This window comes from Trachypithecus francoisi, unplaced genomic scaffold (assembly GCF_009764315.1).
Source record: "Trachypithecus francoisi isolate TF-2019V2 unplaced genomic scaffold, Tfra_2.0 Lachesis_group0, whole genome shotgun sequence".
NCBI lineage: Eukaryota > Metazoa > Chordata > Mammalia > Primates > Cercopithecidae > Trachypithecus > Trachypithecus francoisi.
Window position 1 is genome coordinate 134822876 of NW_022681453.1, and position 23153 is coordinate 134846028.

At 44.0% G+C, this 23153-nt stretch overlaps 1 protein-coding gene across 3 annotated transcripts in view; it reads left to right on the forward strand.

Moving 5' to 3' along the window:
- Positions 1–23153, forward strand: part of ITGA9 (integrin subunit alpha 9) — a 422798-nt gene that overhangs the window by 54648 nt on the left and 344997 nt on the right. For all 3 annotated transcript variants that reach the window (XM_033212029.1, XM_033212028.1, XM_033212027.1), the window contains exons 6-10: positions 8741–8870; positions 11573–11658; positions 14283–14351; positions 19024–19161; positions 22784–22889. In XM_033212029.1, coding sequence (XP_033067920.1) covers positions 8741–8870; positions 11573–11658; positions 14283–14351; positions 19024–19161; positions 22784–22889 — 529 coding nt within the window. The remainder of the gene's footprint in view (positions 1–8740; positions 8871–11572; positions 11659–14282; positions 14352–19023; positions 19162–22783; positions 22890–23153) is intronic.

The window sequence follows — 23153 nt, forward strand, 5'->3', positions numbered from 1 at the left end:
GACTTTATGAATTGTTTTCAGAAATTCTAAATCTCTGTCGCAGGATCTAGCCTCCAAGGACTTGTCAGAAGCCAGCAGCTTCTGCCAGTGCATGGGGTCATCTCTGCAGAGGGAGATCAACCTGAAAAGATCTGTTTCTGAAATATATGTGGGTGACCGATGGGCAGGGTGCGGGGGAACTCTGAAGGCTCAGGGGAAGGTCAGGTGGGTTTCAGCAGTGAGAGACTTGACCTGCACAGCGTCTGTTCTCCCCATGAGCCTTCATGACCTACTAGTATCTTTGGAGTTTTGTCTATAGCTGAAGGGTTTCCACTAGAAATTTTGTTGATTTTAACCTGTTTTCATAGAATTTTTTCTGAAATACTTTGCACATTACCATGCTGTCTTACCCCAAGAATGATTTACAAAGGGACTTGATTTATCTTTATATCTAGTGTGAACTCTGAGACATAATAGTAGGTGCTCAATAAATATTATTGAGTGAAAAATTACTGATTTCATTGGAAAAATAATTCTGATTATTTCTTAGTGCAGTGTCGAACCTTTAGAAAATGTAGGTAATCCAAAAGTAGGGATTCCCTGTTGGGGGAAGGAAGGACTGAAAGCCGGGGACCTCTGATGGATACAAGCACAGCCTGCCTTCTAGCTCCAGCACAGCCTCTGCACAATGGGAACTTCGTCTTAATGCTTGTCAAATGTCATCTCATGAGCACGTTTTGTGTTTTTATGCGATGACTTCCTTGTTAGTGTTTAATCACTGTTCTGGAATTTTTTTTTTCCTTTTTCTTTTTTTTTTAATTATACTTTAAGTTCTAGGGTACATGTGCATAACGTGCAGGTTTGTTACATATGTATACTTGTGCCATGTTGGTGTGCTGCACCCATCAACTCATCAGCACCCATCAATTCGTCATTTATATCAGGTATAACTCCCAATGCAATCCCTCCCCCCTCCCCCCCATGATAGGCTCCGATGTGTGATGTTCCCCTTCCCGAGTCCAAGTGATCTCATTGTTCAGTTCCCACCTATGAGTGAGAACATGCAGTGTTTGGTTTTCTCTTCTTGTGATAGTTTGCTAAGAATGATGGTTTCCAGCTGCATCCATGTCCCTACAAAGGACGCAAACTCATCCTTTTTGATGGCTGCATAATATTCCATGGTGTATATGTGCCACATTTTCTTAATCCAGTCTGTCACTGATGTACATTTGGGTTGATTCCAAGTCTTTGCTGTTGTGAATAGTGCCGCAGTAAACATACGTGTGCATGTGTCTTTATAGCAGCATGATTTATAATCCTTTGGGTATATACCCAGTAGTGGGATGGCTGGGTCATATGGTACATCTAGTTCTAGATCCTTGAGGAATCGCCATACTGTTTTCCATAATGTTGGAACTAGTTTACAATCCCACCAACAGTGTAAAAGTGTTCCTATTTCTCCACATCCTCTCCAGCACCTGTTGTTTCCTGACTTTTTAATGATTGCCATTCTAACTGGTGTGAGATGGTATCTCATTGTGGTTTTGATTTGCATCTCTCTGATGGCCAGTGATGATGAGCATTTTTCATGTGTCTGTGGCTGTATGAATGTCTTCTTTTGAGAAATGTCTGTTCATATCCTTTGCCCACTTTTGGATGGGGTTGTTTGTTTTTTTCTTGTAATTGGTTTGAGTTCTTGTAGATTCTGGATATTAGCCCTTTGTCAAATGAGTAGATTGCAAAAATTTTCTCCCATTCTGTAGGTTGCCTGTTCACTCTGATGGTAGTTTCTTTTGCTGTGCAGAAGCTCTTTAGTTTAATGAGATCCCATTTGTCAATTTTGGCTTTTGCTACCGTTGCTTTTGGTGTTTTAGACATGAAGTCTTTGCCCATGCCTATGTCCTGAATGGTACTACCTTGGTTTTCTTCTAGGGTTTTTATGGTATTAGGTCTAACATTTAAGTCTCTAATCCATCTTGAATTAATTTTCATATAAGGAGTAAGGAAAGGATCCAGTTTCAGCTTTCTACTTATGGCTAGCCAATTTTCCCAGCACCATTTATTAAATAGGGAATCCTTTCCCCATTTCTTGTTTCTCTCAGGTTTGTCAAAGATCAGATGGCTGTAGATGTGTGGTATTATTTCTGATACCACACATATTCTGTTCCATTGGTCTATATCTCTGTTTTGGTACCAGTACCATGCTGTTTTGGTTACTGTAGCCTTGTAGTATAGTTTGAAGTCAGGTAGCGTGATGCCTCCAGCTTTGTTCTTATGACATAGGATTGTCTTGGCAATGGGGCTCTTTTTTGGTTCCATATGAACTTTAAAGCCGTTTTTTCCAATTCTGTGAAGAAACTCATTGGTAGCTTGATGGGGATGGCATTGAATCTATAAATAACCTTGGGCAGTATGGCCAGTTTCACGATATTGATTCTTCCTATCCATGAGCATGGTATGTTCTTCCATTTGTTTGTGTCCTCTTTGATTTCACCGAGCAGTGGTTTGTAGTTCTCCTTGAAGAGGTCCTTTACATCCCTTGTAAGTTGGATTCCTAGGTATTTTATTCTCTTTGAAGCAATTGTGAATGGGAGTTCATTCATGATTGGCTCTCTGTTTGTCTGTTACTGGTGTATAAGATGCTTGTGATTTTTGCACATTAATTTTGTATCCTGAGACTTTGCTGCAGTTGCTTATCAGCTTAAGGAGATTTTGGGCTGAGACAATGGGGTTTTCTAAATATACAATCATGTCATCTGCAAACAGGGACAATTTGACTTCTTCTGTTCCTAACTGCATACCCTTGATTTCTTTCTCTTGCCTGATTGCCCTAGCCAGAACTTCCAACACTATGTTGAATAGGAGTGGTGAGAGAGGGCATCCCTGTCTTGTGCCAGTTTTCAAAGGGAATTTTTCCAGTTTTTGCCCATTCAGTATGATATTGGCTGTGGGTTTGTCGTAAACAGCTCTTATTATTTTGAGGTACGTCCCATCAATACCGAATTTATTGAGCGTTTTTAGCATGAAGGGCTGTTGAATTTTGTCAAAAGCCTTTTCTGCATCTATTGAGATAATCATGTGGTTCTTGTCTTTGGTTCTGTTTATATGCTGGATTACGTTTATTGATTTGCGAATGTTGAACCAGCCTTGCATCCCAGGGATGAAGCCCACTTGATCATGGTGGATAAGCTTTTTGATGTGCTGCTGAATCCGTTTTGCCAGTATTTTATTGAGGATTTTTGCATCGATGTTCATCAGGGATATTGGTCTAAAATTTTCTTTTTTTGTTGTGTCTCTGCCAGGCTTTGGTATCAGGATGATGTTGGCCTCATAAAATGAGTTAGGGAGGATTCCTCTTTTTCATTGATTGGAATAGTTTCAGAAGGAATGGTATCAGCTCCTCCTTGTACCTGTGGTAGAATTCAGCTGTGAATCCATCTGGTCCTGGACTTTTTTGGTTGGTAGGCTATTAATTATTGCCTCAATTTCAGAGCCTGCTATTGGTCTATTTAGGGATTCAACTTTTTCCTGGTTTAGTCTTGGAAGAGTGTAAGTGTCCAGGAAATTATCCATTTCTTCTAGATTTTCTAGTTGATTTGCATAGAGGTGTTTATAGTATTCTCTGATGGTTGTTTGTATTTCTGTGGGGTCCGTGGTGATATCCCCTTTATCATTTTTTATTGCGTCTATTTGATTCTTCTCTCTTTTCTTCTTTATTAGTCTTGCTAGCAGTCTGTCAATTTTGTTGACCTTTCAAAAAACCAACTCCTGGATTCATTGATTTTTTGGAGGGTTTTTTGTGTCTCTATCTCCTTCAGTTCTGCTCTGATCTTAGTTATTTCTTGCCTTCTGCTAGCTTTTGAATGTGTTTGCTTTTGCTTCTCCAGTTCTTTTAATTGTGATGTTAGAGTGTCCATTTTAGATCTTTCCAGCTTTCTCTTGTGGGCATTTAGTGCTATAAATTTCCCTCTACACACTGCTTTAATGTGTCCCAGAGATTCTGGTATGTTGTATCTTTGTTCTCATTGGTTTGAAAGAACATCTTTATTTCTGCCTTCATTTCGTTATGTACCCAGTAGTCATTCAGGAGCAGGTTGTTCAGTTTCCATGTAGTTGAGCGGTTTGATTGAGTTTCTTAGTCCTGAGTTCTAGTTTGATTACACTGTGGTCTGAGAGACAGTTTGTTATAATTTCTGTTCTTTTACATTTGCTGAGGAGTGCTTTACTTCCAATTATGTGGTCAATTTTGGAATAATGTGCGATGTGGTGCTGAGAAGAATGTATATTCTGTTGATTTGGGGTGGAGAGTTCTATAGATGTCTATTAGGTCTGCTTGGTGCAGAGATGAGCTCAATTCCTGGATATCCTTGTTAACTTTCTGTCTCATTGATCTGTCTAATGTTGACAGTGTAGTGTTGAAATCTCCCATTATTATTGTATGACTTAGAGTCTAAGTCTCTTTGTAAGTCTCTAAGGACTTGCTTTATGAATTTGGGTGCTCCTGTATTGGGTGCATATATATTTAGGATACTTAGCTCTTCCTGTTGAATTGATCCCTTTACCATTATGTAATGGCCTTCTTTGTCTCTTTTGATCTTTGATGGTTTAAAGTCTATTTTATCAGAGACTAGGATTGCAACCCTTGCTTTTTTTTGTTCTCCATTTGCTCGGTAGATCTTCCTCCATCCCTTTATTTTGAGCCTATGTATATCTCTGCATGTGAGATGGGTCTCCTGAATACAGCAGACTGATGGGTCTTGACTCTTGATCCAGTTTGCCAGTCTGTGTCTTTTAATTGGAGCATTTAGTCCATTTACATTTAAGGTTAATATTGTTATGTGTGAACTTGATCCTGCCATTATGATATTAACTGGTTGTTTTGCTCGTTAGTTGATGCAGTTTCTTCCTAGCCTTGATGGTCTTTACATTTTGGCATGTTTTTGCAATGTCTGGTACCGGTTGTTCCTTTCCATGTTTAGGGCTTCCTTCAGGGTCTCTTGTAAGGCAGGCCTGGTGGTGACAAAATCTCTAAGCATTTGCTTGTCTGTAAAGGATTTTATTTCTCCTTCACTGATGAAACTTAGTTTGGCTGGATATGAAATTCTGGGTTTAAAATTCTTTTCTTTAAGAACGTTGAATATTGGCCCCCACTCTCATCTGGCTTGTAGAGTTTCTGCCGAGAGGTCTGCTGTTAGTCTGATGGGCTTCCCTTTGTTGATAACCCGACCTTTCTCTCTGGCTGCCCTTAAGATTTTTTCCTTCATTTCAACTTTGGTGAATCTGGCAATTATGTGTCTTGGAGTTGCTCTTCTGGAGGAGTATCTTTGTGGCGTTCTCTGTATTTCCTGAATTTGAATGTTGGCCTGCCCTACTAGGTTGGGGAAGTTCTCCTGGATGATATCCTGAAGAGTGTTTTCCAACTTGGTTCCATTTTCCCCCTCACTTTCAGGCACCCCAATCAGACATAGATTTGGTCTTTTTATATAATCCCATACTTCTTGCAGGCTTTGTTCATTTCTTTTTCTTCTTTTTTCTTTTGATTTCTCTTCTCGCTTCATTTCATTCATTTGATCCTCAATCGCTGATACTCTTTCTTCCAGTTGACCGAGTCGGTTACTGAAGCTTGTGCATTTGTCACGTATTTCTCGTGTCATGGTTTTCATCTCTGTCATTTCGTTTATGACCTTCTCTGCATTAATTATTCTAGCTATCAATTCTTCCACTCTTTTTTCAAGATTTTTAGTTTCTTTGCGCTGGGTACGTAATTCCTCCTTTAGCTCTGAGAAGTTTGATGGACTGAAGCCTTCTTCTCTCATTTCGTCAAAGTCATTCTCTGACCAGCTTTCATCCGTTGCTGGCGATGAGCTGCGCTCCTTTGCATGGGGAGATGCGCTCTTATTTCTTGAATTTCCAGCTTTTCTGCCCTGCTTCTTCCCCATCTTCGTGGTTTTATCTGCCTCTGGTCTTTGATGATGGTGATGTACTGATTGGGTTTTGGTATAGGTGTTCTTCCTGTTTGATAGTTTTCCTTCTAACAGTCAGGACCCTCAGCTGTAGGTCTGTTGGAGATTGCTTGAGGTCCACTCCTGACCCTGTTTGCCTGGGTATCAGCAGCAGAGTTTACAGAAGATAGAATATTGCTGAACAGTGAGTGTACCTGTCTGATTCTTACTTTGGAAGCTTCCTCTCAGGGGTGTACTCCACCGTGTGAGGTGTGGGGTGTCAGACTGCCCCTAGTGGGGGATGTCTCCCAGTTAGGCTACTCAGGGGTCAGGGACCCACCTGAGCAGGTAGTCTGTCCGTTCTCAGATCTCAACCTCCGTGTTGGGAGATCCACTGCTCTCTTCAAAGCTGTCAGACAGAGTCGTTTGCATCTGCAGAGGTTCCTGCTGCTTTTGTTGTTGTTGTTGTTAACTGTGCCCTGTCCCCAGAGGTGGAGTCTACAGAGACAGGCAGGTTTCCTTGAGCTGCTGAGAGCTCCACCCAGTTCGAGCTTCCCAGCGGCTTTGTTTACCTACTTAAGCCTCAGCAATGGCGGGCGCCCCTCCCCCAGCCTCGCTGCTGCCTTGTGGTTAGATCGCAGACTGCTGTGTTAGCAATGAGGGAGGCTCCGTGGGCGTGGGACCCTCCTGGCCAGGTGTGGGATCTATTCTCCTGGTGTGCTCATTTGCTTAAGCGCAGTGTTGGGGTGGGAGTCATCCGATTTTCCAGGTGTTATGTGTCTCAGTTCCCCTGGCTAGGAAAAGGGATTCCCTTCCCCCTTGCGCTTCCCAGGTGAGGCGATGCCTCGCCCTGCTTCAGCTCTCGCTGGTCGGGCTGCAGCAGCTGACCAGCACCGATTGTCCGGCACTCCCCAGTGAGATGACCCCAGTACCTCAGTTGAAAATGCAGAAATCACCGGTCTTCTGTGTCGCTTGCGCTGGGATTTGGAGACTGGAGCTGTTCCTATTCGGCCATCTTGCTCCGCCCCCTGTTCTGGAATTTTTAAAAAATGAAGATTATTAAAAGTATTAATACATATAATAAAATACACTATTTTAAATGCAGAGTTCGATGAGTTTTGACAAATGTGTATACCATGTTGTCTCTGCCTGAATGAAGATGAGAACATGTCCATCACTTCGGAAAGTTCCTCATGCCCCTTTGCAGACAATGCTCCTCCTCTTTACTCTGGGCACCCACCGATGTGACTTCCATCACTGTGGATTGGTTTTGCTGATTCTAGAACTTCCTATGAATTGAGTCATTTTTTTCTCATCAACATTTGGTCTAGGATTCACCTATATTTCAACTGAGTTTTGAATACTGTGAAAGGGTTACACAAGCAGAGGAAGTATGAGGGCATTGCACAGATGTAGATAAAAAGAGCAGAGGAAGCTCTGAAGACCAGAATTAGTTTAGAGTGTCCTAGGCATGCAGTCTGAGGAGGCAGTGGCAGGAGAGGACCCTAATGTGGTTGAAAGAGTGGGTAGTGTTGAATTTTGTCTGAGTCCTACACTCTTGGAAAACATTCTGGTCTAGAATTTGGAAAAATACAAAGGAAATAAACTTTGGGAATGAGAGTGCAGGGGATGCGTTGATTGGTTCCCATTATCTTATCACCCAGGGGAAAACCCCAGCAGATATCTGTGCTGACTTCCTTGGGTAACCAAATCATTTCTGGGAACTTAGGGTTATCATCAGCATTGGTGATGGTTCTGCGGCACCAACATACTGTCAGGCCTGTTGACCATTTCCACCGATCTAATGCTGAAGACAGCTGTATGTTGAACCTCTTATGTTCTTGAGTCTGGGTTTTTTTTTTTTTTTTTTTTTTTGACAGAGTCTTGCTCTGTCGCCCAGGCTGGAGTGCAGTGGCATAGTCTTGGCTCACTGAGACCTCCACATCCTGGGTTCAAGCAATTTTCCTGCCTCAGCCTCCTGAGTAGCTGGGATTACAGGCATGTGCCACTATGCCCGGCTAATTTTTGTATTTTTAGTAGAGACAAGGTTTCACCATATTGGCCAGGCTGGTTTCAAACTCCTGACCTCAAGTGATCCACCCGCCTTGGCCTCCCAAAGTGCTGGGATTATAGGCGTGAGCCACTGCACCCGGCCTTGAGTCCATTTTTAACAGTGATACTATCTTTTGCTGCCTGCGGTCTTCTCTTCCAGTTTGTGTCCTTCCTTAGTTGACCTCTCTGGTCTCTTGGTTTTGTTCTTCCAAGTTTACAGTAGACCATAATGATCGGAAAACCATGTTCTAGAACGTCCCTGAGAGGGTCTTGAGTGTGGTTTGGAGGGGATTCCCTGGAGTACTAGTGCACAGTTTCCTCTTGCCACGCATCAGGGCGGGGGAGTTGTTGGATGGTGAGCCTGAAGTCCAGGCAGGGTGCGGTATTGCTTGCTGCTTTTCATGAGTGGTGCTCCCCAGAGTCTGTGGTTGAGGTCAATGTCAGCTGTTTGTCATTTCTTTGTTAGAGCCTGATGTAAAGTTGAGGAAATGTGTGTGGTCTCATTGTGGATAGAATAGGGGCCTGGCCTGTCGTGAATTCTGTCACCTTGCTCAGTCTCTTCACATCTTTAGTTCTGATAATCCCATCTGTATAATAGATTCCATAATGCTGGTGAATCTGGTGAAATGTGTTTTTGTTGCTTAGCGGCGGAAAAAGTTATTGGTGTGAGGAATTTCTCCTTTGTTGTGACTGTGGTTCTCACTGCACTCCCCTCCTCTCCCCTCCTCACTTCCTTCTCTGCTTACCATTGGATTTCTTTTTGGTAGGAACTGGTGGTGATGGGTGCCCCAGGGTCATTTTATTGGGCTGGAACCGTCAAAGTGCTGAACCTTACTGACAACACGTACTTAAAACTGAACGACGAAGTGATCATGAACAGGCGGTACACCTACCTGGGTGAGTACTCAGGGAGAGAACAGGTAAGAAAGGGGAAATGGGTGTGATTCCCACCAGATTCACAAATTATTGCTTTATTGTTGGAAAGAGGAGTTAGTTGGCTTTCACGCCTGTTGTTCTAATGACTTACATCTTTAGCCAGGGCATCTTCACATCTAGCTCCATACACAGAAGGTAGAGAGGAAAACCAAGGAGGGAACTGAATTAAAACTGTATGCTTTAATTGAAGAGCTGACAGTTGAACCTCCAGGGAAATAAACATTTTATTTTCTCATTTTATCAATTGTCGAAGTTCAGATGGTCAGGTACAAATGAGTGTGATGGAGTCTTGATTTTCCTTGGGTGTCCCTTTGGAAGGAGTCCTTGCATTCTGATCATAAAACTGGTTGCAAATAGAAAGATAAGAACTAGAAATTATCATGACAGATGGCAACCTAATGCTGAAGGTTAATTAAAGGCTCAGAAAAATATCTCTTATTTTCTTAAGTCTTTCAATCTTTGGGAAAGAAGATAGACACAATTTAACTTAGCTATCAGGCAGAATGACACTGGGGCAAGGTCCATGCCAATTTAAGAAGAGACATAGGCTGTCTTTGCTTGTGTAGATGACAATTATAAGACTCTTTTCTTTAATTCATGCCCTAAATGCTATAATTCCGGATTGAAAATGAAGCTAAATTTAGGAAGGCCTATTGATGACACACAATGCTCTTTCATGCTCATGACACGTAATTTACAGGGAAAGGCCCTGATTCCCTTTTTGCATAGCATCACTGGGAACTTCTTGTTAAATGGGATTAGGGAGTTGTTGACTTGCCTTTTCCCTTCTAACTGCAAGTTTTTTGCTGGGTAGTATAGACCCAACAATCCTTCTACTTTGGGGTGTTTGCTCCTGTAGGTACTCAGCTGCCTAATACTGTTGTTTATTAAGCATTTACCCTATGCCAGGCTCTGCATATTATTTCTTTTAATTTCTGAAACAACCTTATGAAGTAACTATTTTTATCTACATTTTATAGATAAAGAAACTGAGGAGCAAAGAAGTTATACATCTTACCAAGGTCACATGGCTCCTAAGTAGCAAAATTGGGGTATGAACCTGTGGTTTCTGAGTGCAGAGTCTAAATGCTGAGCTGCCTTACCTGTGGGTGCATCTGAGAGAGCACCTAGCACTGGTACGGTACCTCTCACTGGGCTGGGAGCACAAAATGTGAGATTGTCTCACATTTCCCAGACTTGGTATAGTATAGTGCCTTGTGTATGGTAGGAACTCAACACATATTTATTGAATCAGGGAATGAAGAGAGGGCAGAAGAAAGTCCAGTTTGGATGATGGGTTTGGGGTCTAAGACAGCTCCTTTGAAGCTTAGGGCCTGTGGTTTCTCCTTGTATACACATTAGAGGCTCTTATCAGCTGCAGGGATTATCAAGGATCAGTTCAGGCTTTGATCTCACTCAGAATACTCTTAGGTACTATCAATCTCCAGTCAGAGAAATCAGGCACATGGTGAGGAAGAATTGATCATGATATGATGTCATCGCAAAAGTCAAACAACTTACAATCACATTAGGGTTAGAGGGTGATGACAAGTTTGGGGATTATATGCCAGCCTGTACAGGATTTATGCTGGCCGGAGGAGAGCTTTCAGCCTGCTAGCCAGGCTCTCAGAAAGCAGGAGACATTGAGGCTAAGCTTAGGCAATCTTTTCCTTTGTTTCTAGGTTCCTTTTGCATCCGTATTTTTTCACTTACCACCCTCCCACCCATCCACCCATGCATTTACCCAACCATGCATCTACTCACCCACCCACTGATAGCTTCTTTTGCATTCTTGTAGAAGGGATTGTGGTTAACAGCAAGGGCTTTGCAGACACAGATTGGATTTGAGTCTTGCTGTGTGATCTTTGGCATGTGGTTTAACAGGTGTTTCTAATTCTGTATCTGTAAAATGGAAGAAGCAGTCATGCCTTCTTCATAAAATTGTTAGACTGAAAGAGATACCTAAAGACATGCATAAAAATGTTGGTAGAAACTTTGTTCATAATAACCCGAACCTGGAAACAACCTAAATGCCCAGCAACAGAATAAACATATGACATATTTATATAACGGGATACTACTCAACAATAAAAAGAAACTAACCACTGCTGTACTCAACGATGTGGATGAATGTCACAGATGTTATGTTGTGTGAAGTTCAAGAAAAGGCAAACCTAATATATGGTGATAGAAGTCAGAATAGTGGCTACCTGTGTGGGGCGTACTGACTGGGAAGGGGCATGAGGGAACCCTCTGGGGTTATGGTTCTGTAGTTATAGTCACTTCCTTGATCTGGGTGGTGGTTGCATGGCTACGCTCATGTGTGCATTCATTGAGTTTTACACGTCAGATATGTGAACTTACTGTATGAAAACTATGCCTTGAAAGGAAGAAAACAGATATATAGTATTTAATACAGTACTTGTCCCAAAGAAGACACTCAGAAAGCCCTCTTTCCTGCCCTGATGTCCTTGTGAACATGACTTTTTGTGAGATGAGAGCCATTTAATCGTGAGAAGGCTGACAGCTGCCATTTTTTTCCTGGTAGTTTATGTTCCAAGAGTGGGGGGCATGCTTGAGCAACATTTTCCTCTGATGGATGTTTTTTTTTTCCCTTCCCTTCTTTTTCAACCCTGTGCTTGGTTTCCGCCCATCCTGTTCAGGCTACGCAGTGACCGCTGGCCACTTCTCTCACGCGTCCACCACTGATGTGGTAGGAGGTGCCCCACAGGACAAAGGCATCGGCAAGGTGAGGAGAAATGTCTGTGGAATAGCTGGGGTCAGACAGAAGAGGGGAGCATGCTGTCCCTGGTGCAGAGGTTTACCAGCTGACATTGACCTGAACATTCTACTGGGTGGCTGGTAGGCAGGTGATGAGGAATCCCCTGACTGCCCCACTCCATTGGAAAGTTTCCCTTGAAAGCTCAGTTAGAATGTGAGTACTACTCACACTCTCCATTTCCTGCACACTTTCATCTGAGGTTTTTCACAGCTGACCATGTGTGTGCGTGTAATTTTTAAGACTGAGCTCTGGCCTTATGGTGTCCTTCAAAAGAATGGCATTTAGTGCTGTCCAACTTCAGATCCCAAACCCTTCCCAAGTTTGGCTTTGATTTAATGGAGCTAGGTCTAGTCCCAGATACCTTTGAGGCTTTATTCATGCCCCAAATTATTCTCATATTTTTCTCCCAGTGTTTTAGAAGGAACATTGAGTTCCCAAGACTGGTTCAGCCCAAAGGTTGGACTGGAAATATGTGGGTCTGGCTTTCGCTAAACTACAGTATCTGTCAAAAGACCCACCCCCTGGATCTAGGGCTGTCTGAATTCCTTTGGGAAAATTGACCTCTGAGGGGCCTGAATTGTGAACTATGCTCATTGGTTCTTTATCATGAAGGTACAGGAAATCCAGATTGAGTGGGTACAGATGGATCAGGAACCCGCATTTTTTTTTTTTTTTTTGAGACAGAGTCTTGCTCTGTCGCCCAGGCTGGAGTGCAGTGGCCGGATCTCGGCTCACTGCAAGCTCCGCCTCCCGGGTCCACGCCATTCTCCCGCCTCAGCCTCCCGAGGAACCGGCATTTTTAAGAAGCTCCATAGGTTGCCTGATGGGAAAGACTGAGTGAACAGAGGAATGAACTTTGGATCTCAGCCTCTAGGGGTAGACCTGTGATAGAGTCTTGTCGCATCTCCCAGAGCTTGGAGAAGTGAGATCTGAATTCTGGATTGGCCCAGATGAGCTGAGACCACTGGTAATTGGAGCCTTCAGCCAGGAGGTCAGGATGATCAGGGAGCTGACGAACTTTCCAGTTGACTAGGCTTGACTAAGGGTAATTTCTGTGGATCCTCCTGGGCAGAGGTTAGGAGCTACTGCTCACTTTTCTGGAGCATGTGCCTCCCTCCTCCCTAACACTGTTGCTGTGGAGAGAGGTTCTACGAAACTGAAACCAGATAAACCAGGGCCCTGAGCCAGCAGGGAGGAGGGATCAAGCAGGTGACCTTCGATCACCTCAAGAAGGAGGTGGTTCTTTCCGAGTTGCATGAATTTCTCTAAATAGTAGAGAAAGAAGCACTGAGAGCTGTTCGCATTGATGTTGTCTTCTTGGGGAGGGGCTGCAGGCTACCAGGCATCTCTGTAGAAATGGTAAAAATACCTACCTCTAGTTCACAGTAATGCGGGTGCCTCTATGCTAATGATAGCAGCTTTCTTTTCTCCCTAGTTGCGGAAAACACCTTCTGGTTTTGTAGTTTTCCCTTCAGATGACTGTGATGAACTTCATAGTCCCTGTCAAGTCTTAAGATGACCCCCCTGCAAACCCCTCTCATTGGCTATCTGGGGGGTGCAGGGGATAAAGTTAAAAAGATGAGAATGGTACTTATAATTGATAGAGCCAGACAGCGGGAATCCTGGACCCAGTTAATAAAGGACATACAAATGCTTCTGTTTCAGTTAGACCACCTGAGAGGCATGGGGGAAACTGGTCATAGTGACAAAGTTGCTGACAATTCCACATTCCCAGGGATTGGGGCTAGTGCAGACTTGATTCCCAAGGACAGCAGAATAGACCTCTGGCCTTCAGGATTTTGCTGGATATTCTAGTGTCAGGGCACAAAAGCACTCACACTAAGGTGGCAGTTCCTTATCTCATGGGAAGGTTACTTACACTGTTTCTCATGAGACACTCTTCCCACGAGTTGTAATCTGAAAAAAAGAACTTCCATAGTCAAGTACATTTAGGAAGTTAAATGTCAGTGATCATCTTTGCAGTAGAGACGCATAGTTCACATGAACATGCTAAGGCTCTAAAAAGTTCCACAGTCAAGGAATTTACTTGATGTTTAACTCCACATTTCCCAAACAAAACTCATATTTACCTAGGCAGATCACGTAACTCTAATATTATGTGAAATCACTTTGGGAAACTGCTTTGTCTGCAGTATTCACCTCCACCCATCCCTTTGTCTTCTGTTGTAATGCCTGTTAAAGTCCTATTGGGAATAAAGTCCAATCCATACCACCAACTAATTTTAAAAAAAGGAATAAAGGAAATATTTCAAGAAACAAAATACTAGCTTTTTCTCAGAGTTGAATTGTTTACTTGTAATTTGGAAGCTCCTTGGGTCTTATTGTGTATGGCTTTTATAAGCAATGTGGTTCAGGAGCAGTGGAAGTGATATCTGCCTCAGGGTTGAAGAACCCTTTTATTTGCAGTGTTGGTAAAATGACAGCTGACTTCTTCATGATCATCAGCTAACATAAGCACATCTGCTGTGCACTTGGCCCTTAAGCTTTTAAATAGGACTCCCAGGAGGATGCTGATAAATATCTTTGATCATTGATTTCATCCTAACTAGATTTTTTTTTTCATTCCATAGGTTTATATTTTCAGAGCTGACCGAAGATCAGGCACCTTAATTAAGATCTTTCAAGCATCAGGTAAAAAGGTGAGGTTCTTGGTATAAGTGACTATTTTTTATTTGAGAGATGTGATCATGTGGGAGTCAGTACTTTTTAGAAACTTGGTTAGAAGGCCCTACCTGTGCCCTATGTTTATATGGCAGTGCTATCTGCTTGTTGGTGTCTTTACCTTCTCAGCGGTGCATGTAACCTGTACATTCATGGGATTCATACTTGCTTTAGGAGACATTCTGTAGCAAGATGAGTTATATGTGGCCAAGTTACAGCACAGAGTTTTAAGAGATTGCCCATAGTTCAGACTGTCATCAACTGCATGCCCTGTCTCTCTGCCTCTATCCTTTCTCAACATATCTCCACTTCCAGGGAGAGCAGATCTTTCTGAGTACAGGTAGCAAGAAGTGCTTCTCACTGAACCTGTCTTACCAGTCCAATATTACCCGCTTCCTGAATCCTCAGCCCTCAACTGTCATTGCCAAGATGACTGTTGCCACACAGAGAAAATCCAAACACAGGTTGCCTGATTCCTCTTAGAACCTTGAAGCAGAAATAGCTCAGGGTGCTGCCCTAAAGTTAGTCCTGGGTGAGATTACTCTGCCTGGGTCCTCCCCACCCTGTCCCTATTCCTCTCTCTGCTTTCTGAAAGTTTCCATTATACTGTCCTGTCATCTAAAATTAAGCCAATTAGAGAGTCCTGCTATTAATAAGCAACAGTTTTCATGAGCTTATCAGTCATGTACTTCTTGTGTGGCTTAGATCAGCAGGACTGTTTGGCTGAGCTTGACTACTCTAAGGGACACAAGTTTAGGCTGGGAGCTGTGGGGGTAGTTTGGAGGCTGGTCTTGGTAGAGGCCTTAGTGGGATCTGGGAAGAAGCATAGGATGTCCGAGACATGGGAGGAGGCCACATGCCTCCTCGATTCTGTTCCTGCTGAGTTAGAACTGCTGTATGCCAGCCTGGGATCCTTCCATGTTGTTCTGATGGTGAATCATATTCCGAGTTCCAAAAATCCCATTCAAGTAGATCTTTTTGCAATTTTAACAGTCCAAATAGGTATGCTTAGTATATAATTGTCATTATCTTTTGAATGAAAAATGCATCACCAAACTTGGTTTTGCATTTTTCCTCACAATGGCTCTGTCTTCCCCTGAGAACTCTGCTGGCTTGTGTTATTTTAACATTTCCAAAACCCCAAAGCAACAGCACTGGAAAATGACTGTGAGCCATTCTGCAAAAAGGTTTTCCAAGCACCCCTAAAGTTAGAAAACAAATAACTCTGTGCTATTTGTGATTTACAGAAGAGAGTCCTAAAGAGCAAGTGGGGTGTGCGTGGAACTAAGGCTAACATTTTAGATCTTCTGCAGAAGATAAGAAATGGGTGAATGTATCTAGCATGGAAACAATCTCCCTCTTCCCTTCAAATGTACCTGGGTTTGAAAGCCTAAAGTAAAGGATTCCTTTTTTTTTTTTTTTTTTTTTTTTTTTTGAGACCGAGTCTCACTATGGCATGATCTTGGTTCACTGTAACCTCTGCCTCCCGGACTCAAGCCATTCTTCTACCTCAGCCTTCCAAGTAGCTCGGACCACAGACATGCGCCACCATGCCCAGCAAATTTTTTTTTTTTGTAGGGATGGGGTTTCACCATGTTGCCCAGGCTGGTCTCAGACTCCTGGGCTCAAGGGATCCACCCACCTTGGCCTCCCAGAGTGCTGGGATTATAGGCATGAGCCGCCGCACCTGGCCAAGGATTATTTAAAATGAATTGTGGAACTTAAACGTGCCCATCACCCTATTTTCTGAGTATCTTTGTGTTCAACTGTAGCTGTGCCCCTCAAACTGCTCTTCCTTCCCTGCCCTACTCCTTGTTGTCTGTGCCCTGGGGAGGCCCAGTTAATGCCTACTGCCCTCAAGTAATGAACAGTCTGTAATTGTGCCCTCTCTCCTCCTTGAAAACCTCTTGGTTTGGATGACAACCTATGCTCAAGTTGATCAGGTTTTGTGGGGTAGATCTGAGAGTGGATGGTGCAAGGAGGATGAGATTAACCTCTGGGAACCCACTTGTCCAAACTTCCTGAAGACTTCTGCCATTGAGTTCCAGGACAGGTTCAAGCTTGAATGTCTGCTTGGATGTCCTTATCATACCAAGATACATCAGGTTCCCTGAGAAGGGACAGAGGGACCCAGGTATTCAACTTCCTGGCTTCGTAGCTGTTTGACTTTTTCTTTATTTAGGGCTCTTTTGGCCCTAACCTTTGCACCATTCCATAGGCAACCCTTCTTTCTGCCACTCACTCACAGCCCTCTTTCCTTCACTTCCTTCTACTAGTATCTCCAAGTAGCTTTATCCTGTCATCATCGTTCTGCTTTTGAAATAGGCCATGACCTTTCTTTATACAACATATTCTGCTTCTTGCCAGAAGAAATGAGACATTCATGTCTTTCTGACTTCTCTATTACCTCCTACAAAAGGACATGACCCCAGGCTTTCAAAGGATGCCTTAGCTTTATCCCTATGTCCAGAGCCACATAGACAGGAGAGTTCTAACTCAGCAAACCACCGGTTCACTTCTGCTTCCGTTTGGCTAGAATTTGGTCAGATAGTTCTGCATCCTGGCTTCCCATAAGAAAAAACAAAGAAAAAAAACACACCAAAACAAAAAAAGCTGATTTTTGTCTTTATTGGTTGACTTTCTCCAAATAATACATATAAGAAATCACCAACATGTGTGCAGTTCAGATGTTAATACAGACACACATCTCCCCACATTTCCAGGCTGATGGGGACTCTGATCATTGGATGCTAACGCCAAAGCATGCCATTGCCATATTGAAGTTGTATTGAATTAACGGAGTATGTGAAGCATTTGTATTTCAAAACTTAGGTAGGAAACTTCACATACAGAGATTTCTAATTTAACATTGATGAAGATGCCAAATTAAATAGTCCTTTGGAATGAAACAAACAGTTCCCCTGGGGCTCAGCCAGTGAGTGCAGCCAGCAGCTTGGCTCTTTGGGTCTTTGCCTGTATCTTACTGATTTCTTTTACCAAAGCTCAGATGGGGAGATTGGCAAGGCCATTGAAATAGTGACTGGTAACTTGATGTCTTGCCTCCTCACCCTCTGTGATGTCAACCCTTTCCTGTTCCTTTCTCCTTTGAGAATGGGTAGTCGGAGGGGAGGGAGATGGCCTTGGCATATCACTGGGGAAGGATATCTGAGCGGCCACTACAAAGCCCTCCTGTGATCCTGTTAGCTGCAGGAAATAGATTGGAGTGTCCTTTACCTCTTTCCCTCAAACTCCCTGGGTCAGCTGCCAACAAACTCCAACAGTAAAAGAAAAGACTTGTTCATGTCCATCAAGCCAGGGGCCTGTTATTAGAAAACATTTATTTTAAAAGAATAATGCTTTTTCTTTTTCTTTCTTTCTTTCTTTTTTTTTTTTTTTTTTGAGACAGAGTCTTTGCTCTGTCACCCAGGCTAGAGTGCAGTGGCGCGATCTTGGCTCACTGCAACCTCCGCCTCCCAGGTTCAAGCGATTCTTCTGCCTCAGCCTCCCTTGTAGCTAGGATTACAGGTGCCTGCCACCATGCCCAGCTAATTTTTATATTTTTAGTAGAGACGGGGTTTCACCATGTTGTCTGGGCTGGTCTCGAACTCCTGACCTTGTGATCCACGTGCCTCCCAAAGTGCTGGGAGTACAGGGGTGAGTCACCATGCCCAGCCTCCTTCTTCTTCTTTTTTGTTTTAAGTAGAGGTTGCAAACTGACAGCCTTTGGAAAGAATACAGCCTACATATATTTTGTTTGGCTTGCGCAGCATTTGTTTATTGTTTTTACGCATGAAGAAGTTGTGAGCATTTAAAACACTGGCACTTTAAATAAAGTTTTAAATTTTTGGCTTCTTTTGGAAAATGCAAAGGTTGCTCCTCTCTGGGTCAGCCTTCCTCTTGGTGGCAGTTAGCTGCACCTGGGTAGAAGCTGCTGCTTTAGCCAGGCTTGTGGGCTTCAGTTTGCCATAGTCTCCACCAGTCCCTATTGTTATCTAGACATGGAAGACAAGTGTCACTTGCCACATTAATTTTTTTCTTATGCCTGTTACATCACCTGCCTGTATCCTGTTGGTATATGGGTTTGAGACTCCTAATTAAGCTATAATTGAAAGTCAATATTATCTTGCTCTGTTCCCTCATCAGTCAAACAGTCTTAAAAGTTGTACCTTTTTCTGTCACTTCAGCTCATGCCTTCCTAACCAACCTTTAGCTATGCATAGGACTGGGAGAAAATAACCTATTTCTCCATGTAACATTTATTTTCATGCCTTTCTTGTGTTGTGAGATTTCATATTCCTACTTGCTTGGCCTTGTCTGATATAAGGGGCATTTTTATTATGGTTGTAACATAACTTTGAATCCTTGGCTTGCATTTTTAAAAACAGCACCTCATTCTCTGGGCATCAATCTATTTATCTTCCCCTTGATAGGACTCCAGGAATGGGGGACTTTGGGTCACACTGACTGGGGCTCTGCCTTGCTGCTGGAAGTTGGGTATTCTACTCTTTGCTAGGCATTCTGGTTTAGGGGGCAGCATAGCCGTCCAGCCTCTCAGGGATGTTTCTAAAGCCAATGGGGTGGAGGAAAGCGAGGGCATCCTTGTGTAAGAGCAGACACTGAATGCTTTGTTGCAACTCAACTTGGTTGCAGATGGGCTCTTACTTCGGCTCCTCCTTGTGCGCAGTTGACCTGAATGGGGACGGCCTCTCTGACCTGCTGGTGGGGGCCCCCATGTTTTCTGAGATCAGGGACGAGGGACAGGTCACTGTCTACATCAACAGAGGAAATGTGAGTACAATACTGGACAACGTGTGGATGGGTGTGGGGTAGGGACATTTGTCCAACCAGTAGTGGCTGAGCACCCCTCTAGGCGGGCACTGGGGGCCGTGTTACCCAGAGGAGATGAAAATATGTGATTTCTGTCTTGAATAAGCTCAATGGTCCATTAATGGAAAGTTATATACAATGTTACAACTGCATACACCCAGGGGCCAAGGAGGAATCTTAATTGTCTTTTGAGTGCTTACTATGTACCAGGGACTCTTCTTCCTGCTTTCTGTGAGAGATTTCAATGCAATGTACACATGGTATCAAGGGTGCCCATTTTTCAGGTGAAAAAACTGAGGCCCAGAGAGGTTAGGTAATGTGTCCAAAACCACACAGCTAAGAAGTGGGGCTGGGATTTGAACCTAGGCAAGCTGGCTTCAGAGCTGGCATGCTTTGTGTCTCAAGGTTATGCCACCTCTCTGGGAGCATATGCACATCTTCCCAGGGAAGCAGAGGAGGACACAATGGCTGGGGAATCTTGAAGAAGGAGTAGGAGTTAGCAGACAGGCAGAGTGGGCTGGAGCAGAGCTCCCAGTGCGAAACTGGGCAAGTGGGTTGGGGTGTGAGGTGGTGTCACCACTCACTTCAGCATGGGGGGTCGAGGGACTGCATGGGAGCCATAATCTTGTTTTCTTTTTTGTTTTTTTTTTTTTGAGACAGAGTCTCACGCCATCACCCAGGCTGGAGTGCAGTGACGCAGTCTCGGCTTACTGCAACCTCTGCCTCCTGGGTTCAAGCTCTTCTCCTGCCTCAGCCTCCCAAGTAACTGGGATCACAGGTGCTTGCCACCCCATCCGGCTACTTTTCTGTGTGTTTTTAGTAGAGATGGGGTTTCACCATGTTGGCCCAGCTGGTCTCAAACTCCTGATCTCAAGTAATCTGCTCTTCTTGGCCTCCCTAGGATTACAAATGTGAGCCACCACTCCCGACCAATAATCTTGATGTCCCCTATTCTGCAGAACCACGAAAGGGATGTGACATGGACAGAAAGGTGCCTCTGGCCCTCTGTAGCTAATGGAGGGTGGGTGAGTGGGGGCTGGGTTGGGGGACAGCAGTGCATCATGGAGGCAGGAGACCAGTGAGAAAGCAGTCTTTTCAGGATCTGGAAGTACCAGTATTCAAGTGCAAGTATTCAACAAGAGTGAGGTGGTTCAATGAAAACATTCTGGTGCCGCCTACCTTTTATCTAACATGAGAAAATGCTTATGAGATAATCAGTGGAAAATGGGATGAAAACTGCATGTATAACCAGTCCTCAGAAATATGCCAAATACATAGAGAATATGAGTGACAGCTCTCTGGGTAGATGTTTAGTTTTATCTTTATTCAAATAGTAAGTATATAATCTCATATTAAAAAAAAATCAGTCAAAGTATACTATTAAGCAGTGACTGAGATGCTAGGTATCCCAGTTAGGAGAGGGCAGAGGTTTAACTATAACTAAGTGAGCAGATGCCAGAAAGGAAGGAAACAGTGAAAGGAGAGCCAGGGACTGTTAGAGCCTTATGTTGCCTCTGAGGTTTTCAGGCTTTTCAGGAAGGCAGATCTAAAACCAGGGAGGCTTCGGGAGGCCAAGGCGGAAGGATCACTTGAGGCCAGGAGTTCAAGACCAGCCTGGTCAACATGGTGAAACCATGTCTCTACTAAAAACACACAAAAAATTAGCCAGGTGTGGTGGTGCTTGCCTGTGGTCCCAGCTGAGGCTGAGGTGGGAGGATTGTTTGAGCCCAGGAGGTGGAGGCTGCAGTGAGCCACTGTACTCCAGCCTGGGTGACAGAGTGAGACCTTGTCAATCAGTTAGTCAGTCAGTCACCACTGCCAACAAGCAAGGTGCAGTGGTGGTTGCCTGTAATCCTAGCTATTCAGGAGGCTGAGGCGAGAGGATCCCTTGAGCACCGGAGTTTGAGGTGGTAGTGAGCTATGATTGCACCACTGCACTCCAGCCTGGGCTAGAAAGCGAGACTCTGTGTCTAAAAAAAATAAAATACCTGCGAGGGAAGGTGCTTATTGGTACCTGTTGCAGGAACCCTTAGCACCTGCATCCCCACTGACATTCTAGGAGGTCAGGGCAGGGTGCAGGGAGAAATCAGGGGGACATGAAATAGATGAGTGCCGTGGGCATTCAGTGGTGTCTGCCATTATATTTGCAGGAGACTGAGACATTTGTGTAGGAGTCAGGTCCAACAGCCAGACTGTGTGTCTAAATCAGGAGGTGGACTCTTGAAGCACGAGAACTGCCCCAGGCCTCCACTAGGCATGATGCGCCTACACCCTCTCCTGCCAACCAGCGTTTCTTGATGTTGTGTGGTTATTCTAAGTACCAGAGTATTCTCATTTCTGTTGAACGTAGCCATCTGAATAAAGATCAGAAGGCAATGTGGAGGAGTGGAAAAAGTGCTGACTTTGGAGCAAGGTGGACCTGAGTTTGACTCTTGGTTTTGCCATGTGCTAGCCTGTGTGATGTGGACAAATGGCTTGAAATTGGTGGCCCAATTTCCTCATCTGTGAAGTGAGAGGCATCATAAGATTTTCCTTATGGAGTCATTGTGTGATTTGAATGAGGAGCTGGTTGTACAGTGCCTGGTACATAGAAGGAATCAGTTGCTGGTGTTCCTCTCCTCTTCCCCACGACACTGAAAGAAACAAATTAATGCATATTTGTGTTTTGGGGTGGAGGTTTCATTTACCCAAGAAATCATCTCACCTTGACTGTTTTCAAGTTGTAAATTGTGTTGACAGTGAGAAAGAAGACTTGGTCATGATAAAAGCCAGACACTCGCAGGATGGCCTGTGGGATATAGTGGGCCCAGACTGCCTCTGCACTGGGGAATGCATAAATCTTCTCATGCCTCAAGACATCAGATTGTGTTGTATCACTCTGGTATTCACGTGTCAGTGATTTGGGGTGAGAGTGGGTATGACTTTTTCCCCCAAAGTCAGATGACTTTTCCTGCCTTTGTACACCATTGACCCCCACCCCCGTTGGTTAGTATTTTGTCAGGAAATTCATACCTGAGCCATGCATGAATAACAGGCACAGTGACGTCTGCCACCACAGTCACCCCCTGGCCAAGAACGACTGGGTGCTTGGATTTTCTGAACCATGACTCCCTCTATCAAGATAACTCATACACGCACTTTGCAAAACAGCTTTATAAACTTGTACCAAAAGACACAGGAAAGAAAAAATAGAAAAATGTATACCCTTTTAAAACAACATTGGGGAAAAATTGCTATACCTTAAGGATGCGGAGAGCACAGCGGGGACAGGTGGGTAGGGAGGTTTGCTTGTGTGTAGAGCATTAGGACAAGGGGGAGTGTAGTCATTGGCTACCGTGACATTCTCCTTCCCTCAAAAATGCATCTCAGGCTATGGAAGACCATCCTGCTAAGCAGGTAAAAGGGACTCATTTTGCCAGCAGGAGAGAGAAATTTGGGTTCCTGTAATTCTGCCCAGATGTTTCCTGTCGATGAGTGTGCTCTAGCAGGGCAGCATTCAAGCTCTGGTTTTTTATTGATTTTTATTGTTTGTTCTGTTTGTTTTTATTTTGTTTTCCATTTTCTCCTCCATCCTGTTTCCCAGGGAGCCCTCGAGGAGCAGCTGGCTCTGACCGGGGATGGCGCCTACAATGCGCACTTTGGAGAAAGCATTGCCAGCCTAGACGATCTGGATGACGATGGGTTCCCAGGTGAGTGAGTGTTCCTGGTGCGCAGAGCCCCTCCAGGTGCAGCACGCTGCTCTGCTTCAGAGGGTGAGCCTGCCCGCTGACTATCCATCTCTAGTGACATGCTCCTGGGTCTATTGGCCCACTCCAAAGGCCCATCAGTGTGCTGTAGGGAGAGAGGACACATTTAGAGGTGCTCTCCGTGTAGACACACAGGGCCGAGCTTCCAGCCCACTGGAGTTTTGTCTCTGCATAACCCCTTCTCACCAGCTCAGTGTTCTTTGTTGT